The 10,312-nt window shown below is 35.1% G+C and overlaps 1 protein-coding gene and 1 long non-coding RNA gene across 4 annotated transcripts; both read right to left on the bottom strand.

Moving 5' to 3' along the window:
- Positions 1–1,215: 1,215 nt before the first annotated feature.
- Positions 1,216–3,980, bottom strand: LOC116352665. The gene is made up of 2 exons (XR_004202310.1): positions 3,171–3,980; positions 1,216–3,073 (listed from the first exon to the last, which is right to left on the bottom strand). It is a non-coding gene; the product is annotated as an uncharacterized LOC116352665 (long non-coding RNA).
- A 147-nt stretch (positions 3,981–4,127) lies between these two features.
- LOC116352678 (potassium voltage-gated channel protein Shal) lies at positions 4,128–7,678 on the bottom strand. 3 transcript variants are annotated; one of them, XM_031785426.1, is made up of 9 exons: positions 7,495–7,678; positions 6,670–6,853; positions 6,390–6,579; positions 6,000–6,294; positions 5,126–5,936; positions 4,887–4,954; positions 4,723–4,817; positions 4,448–4,636; positions 4,128–4,362 (listed from the first exon to the last, which is right to left on the bottom strand). In XM_031785426.1, the coding sequence occupies exons 3-9, from the start codon at positions 6,396–6,398 to the stop codon at positions 4,156–4,158; spliced, it is 1,674 nt and encodes a 557-aa protein (XP_031641286.1). In that variant the 5' UTR covers positions 6,399–6,579; positions 6,670–6,853; positions 7,495–7,678; the 3' UTR covers positions 4,128–4,155. The 3 variants fall into 3 exon arrangements, with proteins under 3 accessions (XP_031641286.1, XP_031641287.1, XP_031616326.1); XM_031785427.1 differs by having other exon boundaries at positions 6,670–6,714; XM_031760466.1 differs by lacking the exon at positions 7,495–7,678 and adding an exon at positions 7,196–7,428 and having other exon boundaries at positions 6,687–6,714.
- Between the last annotated feature and the right edge of the window lie 2,634 nt (positions 7,679–10,312).

The raw sequence follows: 10,312 nt of genomic DNA, 5'->3' as shown, positions 1-10,312 counted from the left end.
TGCTTGTCATTGTCATTCGATTGCAAACATAACCTTTCACGGTCTTATGTTTATTGTGTAAACCACGTGCACCGTTGTCGAAAAAACTAAATTTTGTTTCTGTTGGAATTTCGATTAGTTTGTTTATTAGAATATAATTCTCAATAGAATCCTTTTTTCCATCGCTTCTGTGCAATTTATTAGATTTCTGATAAAATGTTTTATAGCTAGTGAAAACAAAGTAAAGAATTGATTAGCGAATGGTTTTCAATAGAATTTTGGGTCGGTTCGCATCAATATCAACATTCCATGTCACAACCGCTTTTGTGTGCTCAGTGATTTTTTTTCAAAAGGGTAACATGGCAAACATTTTGCAAAATTTTCAAAATCCATCAGAATCTTGAACAACCGAAACACTATCGTAAAATGCGTGTTGACGAAAGATTAATTCTTGCTTTGTTGACGAATGATTTTCAATAAGATTCTTTTGCATCGAATATCAACATAAATTCCGTATCACACCTTTGGGAGTGTAATTTAGCGAACATTTTGTCAGCATTTGAAATCGGACTGCAGAATTATGAAATTGTATTTATGCAAGAGTGAAATGAACGCATTGATATTTGTTTATTGTGAACCCGTTCGATCACATGAATCGGTGATTGTATATTTTGATAAATTTTTAGAGGCCTGTTTTTAAAATACCAGGAACCTATAAATTCATCAACAATAATACATTGCTAAATCAACCGATTTTTGAGTATAATTAATAAATTTATTTGATGGCATGCATAGTCTATCATAGTCATTGTAGTTTTTGATAAATATAACAGTGGCCTGAATATTTTCAAACCGGCACTTTTATATTTATCAAAATATATTTTGATTATTCATCAATATTTCGAGGTATAAATATCGGTGGAGATTCCAATACGTTAAAAGTTGCTAAAAATGAGCGGTCGCAAACGGAATCACGAATCGGCGTTTAAGCCACGAAAGAAGATAAAAATTAAAGAACACCAAACAATTAAAAAAAGTGCTCGAAAAGGTTTAAAAGTGAATCTGCCCATTAACACTGGAAAATTTGCTCAGTTGATTGACGTATACGTATTAGAAATGACACGGTGCTACATATTGGGTGCACTGAATTTGCATTATTTCACCAGTGATCATTTCAAGCGCAGTACAGACGAGCAAATCGAAGCATTCTATACTCAATTCGTCGACAAAAACTTATTTCGAGATTGGTTTTACGGCGTTCAGTTCATTGAGCATGCATTTAACGACGCCAGAGAAAGCGGGTACAGGTTGTGTTACGGCATTTGGTACTATTGCCAAAAATACGGTGTTCGAGCTCCAGTAATTGGAGGATTCGGGAATGTAGTTGAATACGCAGTACAAATGTTTTATACAAATTACAAAAATAATATTTGTATGCACGCTCACTCACGCATCCGAAAGTTTTTCACACATCAAAACGCGAGCAAAGCACAAATTGATGACACCATGGATTTCTTATTCAAGCGAAACTCCAACTGTGTGCCAGACCTGAATTTGATGTGGGAACTGGAAAATACATTAAAGTCAATCCGATTCGACGATGGGAAAGGGTACTTTTTTGCTATGGAAAGCAATTGGTTCAAATACATACCAATATTCCTGAATTTGCAACAGTGAGTTTTCGTTCATTTATTATTGTGAATCAAACGATTGTATTTTTTATGCCATTTTTTTCCATTTTGACAATTCTACAAATATCACACGAGTAATTTTATCAATTTATTTTTTGGAAAATATACAAAAATGGGTACATTCGCAATCATGAACGTGAACGAAAAGCCACATTGAAGCGAGGTGAACGAACCGAGCTTCGTGAATACAGAATTTTCACCGTGGTACCAACGTCATCGTTCGAAAGACATTACATTCGAATTGATCGTAGAGTGTTTTATCGCATGTTGAGACAGATAGAATGTCCACATCGATTATTTCGCAATAAAAACGGCGGCCCAAAACAGGAGGAAGACATCAAAAATAAAGAATGGGATGTATTATGGCGTCTGTATTTCGACATCGATAGCATCAAAAGAGAACCGAGAAACAAAAATGATGGCCATGCAACAATAAAATTCGACAACTCCATTCAAACAGATGGTGTCGGTATGTCATTTTTGATGGAACGAACAAAATTCATCATTGAAAAAAAAGATGAAGAGCGTATGAAAGAGACACAAGAGATGCTTCTGAAAAGCCAACAAGTGTATGGTCTCGATCCTGGACTACGTTTGGTCATTGGTGGTGTGCGCATTAACAATTTCAACGATCGAAATAATCGCACTGAAACAATCATTCGATTGACATCGGGCCAATACCAAGATATGATAAATTCATCGCGACGGAACAAATGGCGCAAAAAGTTGACAACTGAAATCGATGAAAAGATGCGTCTACATCGTGAGTCATTTGATGAGCAGCCTGGTCCACGAGCCGAAGACCATAAATCATATGCTGATCATATTTTGCGTCATTTTGAAGAAAAGTTCACAGCATACACACAGTATGAATACGCTTTGCAAGCATTTCTCCAGTACATTGACACGAATAGAGCACTTGATGCATATGCAACCAAGCTCATCGATGGTAAGCAAACGTTCATATTTGTCGGTGATCGTTTCATTGCGGCAGATTCACCAGCCCGAGGATATATTCGATCGAAGGTGCGAGATTTGTTCGAGAAGTTGAAACGTCGCCGTAAATGTACAGTGGTCGAGGTGGACGAATTTCGGACGACCAAATTATGTTCGTTGTGCTTCCGTGAACTTGAAAAACCGACAAAAAGGGGCAAAGTAAAGGAGAAATATCGCTATCTCACATGCCATGGATGCGAACCATTGTGTGGAGAAAATGTGCTTGGAAAAGCCCAATGTCCGATTGAATCACGAAAAAGCAATCGCAAATTGACGCAGCAACGAAAACATCGTCCCCGTACTGATGGTCCACGTATGGCATCAAAATTTCGTAAATATGAAGAGAAAACTCGAATTGGGCGTACTATCACCTGGAATCGTGATGCAAATGCAGGTCGTAACATTCTCTACAAAGGTTCGTGTTTGTTAAATTGATATGCTCTCAGTTTAATATGAACAAGTCAATGAACAATAGACAATGAATTCGTTTTTTTTATTCCTTACAAACAAACAGGATGGTGTGCTGTTATGAATATAGAGCTACATCCAGCATTTCAACGGCATGTTGAAGAAGAAGAAGAAAATGCAGGAGGAGGAGATCCACCGCCAGCACCACCAGCACGAGCTCGACAATCAAGACGAGCAGCATCCAATCAAGTATGTAATCATTTCAATAATTCTGCTTTGAATTTATCTAATCAATTGAAGCTACACATACTTTTAATTTACGTTCATATTTAGAAATTGATATAATCATTGTCATTTTCAGAATCAACAAACAACACAACGAACATTGCGTTCTCATCTGAATCAAGCGCGGAGCTCTCGGCCGTAGGCCCTGGGTTTTGTGCGGGATTTCAACGTGGTCCTACAATTCGCTACAATTAGTAAGTATTTAAATTTAATCCTACATTGCTAAAATTTAATCCTTTTGGATTATTTTGATGAAAAATCCCAAATGATTAATATTTAATCCCTTCTATTTTACAGTGTACTTTATAGAAAATATCTTTTGATATATTTGTGTAGAAACTCTGTAATTTGTAATGATTATTTCTCAATAAATCACCAGAGTTAGTCAATTTATCAAATTCATTTTCTGTGAATGTCATTTTGGTTTTGTGTGATGGCTAATCACAAAAATTAAGATTAGAGGCAAATAATTCAGTTTTATGATGTTTATTTTAAGTATTACAAAAATCCTTCACAACTGGAACAGATTTTCATCGAGTTTTCTCCTGATGAATTTTTTTAAATTGTTTTTTATTTTAAAAAAAACTCTTTTGAAAGAAAATAAATTGTAATGATGAAACATCAAAATACAAACAAATGGTGAAACGTGCAAATATAACTTTTAATAAATAATCATTTTTTTTTAATTTTTATGAAGCATTTGTTTTCGTTAATAATTAGTAAAAAGATATTTTCAAATTGAAAAAAAAACTGAAAGATTTATGCTGACTCACGGATGCATATGCAATTTAAATTGTTAAAATAGAAGCAAGCGTTGCAAATTTAAATGTATAAATGCAAAAAAGCATACCTGATATCTTTGCGAACAACATCCGCCACAACATGACTGTATCAAGCCCATAGTGCTGCTTGTGGAATGCGTAGGACTTGCTAGTGGTGATGGTGAGCCTGGTCGCTTGGGTTGACCATTATATGGAATTTCTAATTCGACAAATTCACGATCCTGCGGGGGATAAGAAAACGTTTTTTTTTTTTAAGTAACCTTAAAATAATTTGGGGCAAACATTTTTAAGTGCAAATGAATTAACCGTCGTCTTCTCCAAACATCTTAACAAGTGATGATGTTGTAATTCAAAAATATCCTCTTCACGGTATGTATCATCCAGCTCGATACCAGATTCTTGTGCTGCCAATCGAGCTTCTGCGGCTTTTTTCTTGCTGACGAATGCAGCACCACTTGATGCTTTTGCAATACGAATACGGGCCAGACGCGCTTTCTGCATTTCAATGTGAATAATTTAAAAAAAAGAATGGATTTTATAAGATTTCTTTTGATCTGTTTTTTTTTTTTAATGAAACCTACGCGCTGTGCTTTGCGTTTGTCTGCTCTTTGATTTTGATGATAGATTCGACTGAAATTGGATACGATGACGGGCACAGGCAATGCGATGACAAGCACTGTAGAAACAATTAATATAGTTTAGGAATCATAACCGTTGCTTTTAATTTGCTCATCGAACTACTTACCTCCACTCAGAGAGCACACGCCACCAACAATTTTGCCTGCTATTGTCTCTGGCACCATATCACCGTAGCTAATTGATGATATGATAATAATCATCAAAATCAGATGCAATGGTTGAATTGTAAAAATGAGCAAGAAAAGAACACATACAAAATGCATTTTATAAAATCGTATAGATTTTCTGCCATTCATTTCGAGTGTTACTAGGCTATTTGGATAATATTAATTTTGATAAACTTACCCAAGCGTTGTCATTGTTACAATGGTATACCAGAAAGCAGCTGGTATTGATGTAAAATTAGTTCCTTTGACATTTTTCTCCGCATAGAACATAACAGTGGCGAATATGATGATAGCCATTGCTAATGAGAATACAAGAAAGCCTAATTCAGAGGCGCATGATTTGAGTGTGTAACCCAAAATTCGTAAACCTTGTGAATGTCGTGAAAATTTAAAAATTCGAAACACACGAAATACACGCAATGTGACAAATGCACCAGACACATCATCGTTATCGGTGATTCCCAATCCAATGTAGTATGGTAGAATGGCCACCACATCAATGATACTCATGACACTTCGCACGAATTTACAACGGTCCGGGGCAGCAAATAGTCGCAATAAATATTCGGCAGTGAAAATCATGACACAGGCTGTGTCTAAGCAAAAGAAAACAATTTTGTATCTTTCGCCGCATGGCAGTGTTCCAGCACGTCCCGGACGATATCCACATGGAACTGTTTCGACAACATTTGCCATTACCGAAACGGCAATAAAAAAACCAGTCACATAATAAAAAACTAGAGCGGAAGTCGATGTATGTGGATTTTCGAAGGCTCGCCACATTTTTTGTCGAATGTTTGTCAATTGTTGCAAATTTTGATCACCATTCTCTGATAATTTATCATCCATCAATCGTTCAGCATTCTCACGTTTTCGATCCCGATAATCTTCATAGCAACAATCACCTATTACATCCGGCATAATACCAAAAAATGCCAACTCTTCGTCATAGCTTGTTAAGCACTCGTGTTTTGGATAGTGCAATTTACCTAAGGGGAGAATCACAAAAGAAAAGAATAAGATTTAAAATAATCGATAAGTAAGCACTTTACCAGTTCGATAGTAGTTTAGAATGTGTCGAAATATATCTGGATCGCGGTCAAAAAAATACTCTTTGACCTCTTCATCATAGAAGAATTCGCGTTCGTTTGAGCCAAGCAGAGAGTCTGGATATTTTTCCAATGTGTTTCGCCACGTTTCAAATCGTCGGCCAGACACATTGATAAGCAATTTTTCGTCATCGGTTTTCCGTCGATCTTTTGGAATTGGTGGCGGTGGAAGTGGGTGCGTAGCAATTGGCACCCATCCGATGGCTGCAGCACGCGCAAATGGCAGCCAAGCGGCTACCTATGAATATGTAGGGGAACCATTATATAAAGTTTATTTCTTTTTTTTACACAAATAAAAATGCTTGTATAATCAAAATTCGATGATGAACATACCGAAGCCATACTGTGTGGAGGAATGGTTTAATCAGTAATATGCACTGATACAAAATGTTCTTGCAACTTTTTATCTCTTCTTTTCACCCACAAATGGACCAATTTTATTTTGTTTACTTTTCTTATCTTCAACTTTTTCAATTGACTTTTTCAGTTCAAATTATTGGCATGTTGATTCATTTTTTGAGCACTTTAGTTGATGGAGATAAAATGACATAAAATTACACCATTTTTTTAGGAATAACAATGTATTTGAAAAGATCTGGCAAATAAAACTCACCGATGAATCATTGTTACCTTTATTATGGTATGAACACATTAAATACTGTGAATATTTAAAACGAACATTTATTATTTTTTTGCTTTAAATTTGGTTTTGCAATTGCTCTGCCATATAATGGGATTTATTTGGGTTTTCATCACATTTCTGAGTGAGTTTTCTCTTTGCTGAGATTCGTACACAACTATATATGATATTGAAACTCATACAAATGTTAGTATTCTTTTCCAAGGTGAAAGCCAACTATAGACATGAAAAAATTATCTGGAGAATGTGTCAGTACTAGCGCATGGAACGGTGGGGAATTGCATCGATGTACGCATGACCAGATCTCAACACACACGTGTGTAAGATAAATGAAATTTTATATTTGTGACATGTTTTCAAACTTGATGCAAATTACAATTATTGGTTGAAATCGCACTTTTAATGCATCAGAATGCTATTCTCAATCATATTTGTTTTTACCGAATATTTAAAAAAATCATTAAAAAATCGTTAAATTTTATGCAAAAATATGTTTAACCATTTCAAATAACGTTGATGTTGGCAAATACATTTCCTGTTTTAATACAACAAGAACAACAATAAACTTGAACTCTCTTGAATAATTCTTGAATCATGAACGGCAAAGAAACCGTTCTTCCGGAGAACTTATATTTCATACACTTTTTGTTGTCAAACAATTCAATTATGGTTAATAAACCATTGAGGATAATGCATCGTTTCGGTTGAATTAAACATTGTTTAATAAATAAAATACTTTCAATTTATTTCAATTTTCGCTTTTGTAATGCATTAATCTATGAAAACACTTTTATTTACATCCATTTATCACCCACAATATTGAATATTCTTGAGTACGTCAAAAATTCCGCATTCAATAATTTAAATTGAAATTGTTTCAAATACTGTGTGTGAAGCACTTTTGTATTTTGTTTTCATTTTATTTCTGAATTCAACAGTCAACGTTTTGCTTCCAGAATAAAATATACACAAAGCCAAGCTTTTTTGGTTTACTAAGCCTTATTAGTTTAATTTTCTTTGAAACATTAAATAGCTAGGTTTCTGCAGATATACATATATAAAAAAAACTATACAAGTTATAGTCGTGTGTGCATGATGTGTATTTCCGAAGGCGAAAACGATGTCTTTCACCATTACATGCACATAGGAAAAGCGAAGACAGTGAAAATGAGACGTTAGTATATTGTATGCGCGCAATGAAAGCGAAAAATGCTTTTTGACGTGCTCAAATGAAAATTCACTTACACATTTGCATATATACTTACAAGCATATACGTATACGAGACTGTATGCTACAAATGCTAACTCCAGAATCAAAACACATTTTATTCTTATATATTTTTCGGTTCTATTTTTATTTTTTTTATTATTTTGTGGATTTTTCTTACATAATAATGTTATGTTTTTGGGCATTGTATCTAACAATTGTTTTGTATGGGAAGTATAAATTAAAACGTAAGGATTTTTCACTGAAATTGGGCATTTATTTCAAGAGGATGGTACACATTTTTTTATTCAAAGTATTGTCCATCGCTAGCCACTACTTTTTCCCATTTTCCAGGCAATTCATGGATTCCGTGCCAAAAGAATGGTTGTTGTTTTGAACGAAACCACGAACCGACCCAATTTGCGATTTCCTCCGAAGAAGTGAAGCGTTTGCCTGCCAATTCGTTTTGCATCGTTCGAAACAAGTAGTAATCAGAAGGAGCAATGTCTGGTGAATACAGCGGGTGGGGTAAGAAGTCCCAATTAGTTGTTTCCAAGTATTGTTTGACGACATTTGCAACATGTGGCCGAGCATTGTCATGAAGAAGAATTGAACGCTCTAGAATAAAAACAACTTATTGTTTACTCGCATATTGAAACGCGACTCAAAACGGTTGCATATCAAAGCGAGACAATATTTCGTTACCAAAGGAATAAAGAACATTAACTTTTTATTATACAAAATGTGTAAGTTTCGTTTTGTGCTGATAACTAGCTACTGTTCTGCCTTGTTTTAGTAACAGAATTTTGTTTCGCTTTGATATGCGACGCAGTTTAACGGTATAAATATTTCACACTCTCGAAGGCTCGGTACAGAACACACAAAAAGTGAAAAAAACTTCTTATTCTCAAATTTCATATACAATCAAATGGCTTGTATCAGCAATTTTTATTGCGCAGTTGTGTGTAATTAATATAATAATTAATATAAGTAATTAATATATATAATTATATTAATTACATGTAAGGGTGAGCGAGATAGCATTGAACAACGATTTGGGTGACAGAAACAGCAAATTTTTACAATCAGTCGCACCAGATGATATAGGCATCAGTGGCACTGTCGTACGTCCGCACATATTTTGCATTTGTCATTTCAGCGGTCTTCCGTGTTTTTCATACAAGCTTCCCACATAGATGGCAAAAATTGGCGAAAAATGAAAAAAATAATTATTTTTTTTTCTTCAATTCTCAAATACTACTCAATTTTCTATATCACCTGGTGAAATCAGAATGAAAAAAATCGCATTCCATATCATCTAAATCACGATCTGGACTTTTTTCACTGTTTGAGTGCTCTATACCGAGTCTCCGAGAGTTTCATATAAACTTGCTATGTGATGCCTATTGAATAGTAAGCGAATACTAATCGTGATTGAATCAAAAGGCGTCATTTGGCTATTGCAAGGCGAGTTTATATGAAACTCTCGGAGACTCCGTATAGAATAAAAAGTAAAACAAAAATCTTATTTTTTTTTCTCAATTCTCGAACACCACTAAATGGTCTATATCATGTGATGTGATCAGAACATAAAAATTTGCCATCTTTGTCACCCAAATCGTTACAACGGACATTCTATTCACACACAACTGCGCAATAAAAATTTGATTGTATATGAGATTTGAAAATAAGAAGTTTTTTCACCTTTTGTGTGTTCTATACCGAGCCTTTGAAAGTGCGAAATGTTTATACCGTTAAACTACGTCGCATATCAAAGCGAAACAAAATTCTGTTACTAAAACAAGGCAGAACAGTAGCTAGTTATCAGCACAAAACGAAACTTACACATTTTGTATAATAAAAAGTTAATGTTCTTTATTCCTTTGGTAACGAAATATTGTCTCGCTTTGATATGCAACCGTTTTGAGTCGCGATTCGATATGCGAGTAAACAATAAGTTGTTTTTATTCTAGAGCGTTCAATTAACCGGTTGTGTTTTTTCCTCCATTCTTTCCGATCTTTGTCCAATGCTCGCTTCAATCGTATCAGTTGTAGTCGATAGCGATCTCCTGTGACTGTTTCACCCGGTTCCAGCAGCTCATAATACACGATACCCTACCTTGAAACCATGAATATCTTCCTTTGCTTGCGATGGTCCTGGTACGCCTCGTCGAACGTATGATTTTTTTCGCTTTGGGTTATCGTAGGGGATCCACTTTTCATCGCCCGTAACAATTCGATCCAAAAATGACTTGCTTTTTTGTCTTGCGAGCAGCATTTCACAGATGGTAAGACGCCTTTCAACATCTCTCGGTTTCAATTCGTGCGGCAACCAGTTTCCAAATTTTTGGATGAACCCTAATGCTTTTAAACGTTGTGAAATGGTTGCTTGAGTTACTCCCAATGATT

Source organism: Contarinia nasturtii, unplaced genomic scaffold, assembly GCF_009176525.2.
Source record: "Contarinia nasturtii isolate CC-2019 unplaced genomic scaffold, AAFC_CNas_1.1 Cnas_scaffold_187, whole genome shotgun sequence".
Taxonomy (NCBI): domain Eukaryota; kingdom Metazoa; phylum Arthropoda; class Insecta; order Diptera; family Cecidomyiidae; genus Contarinia; species Contarinia nasturtii.
Note: the sequence above shows the minus strand (reverse complement) of the source record. Positions and strands in the feature narration are given on the sequence as shown.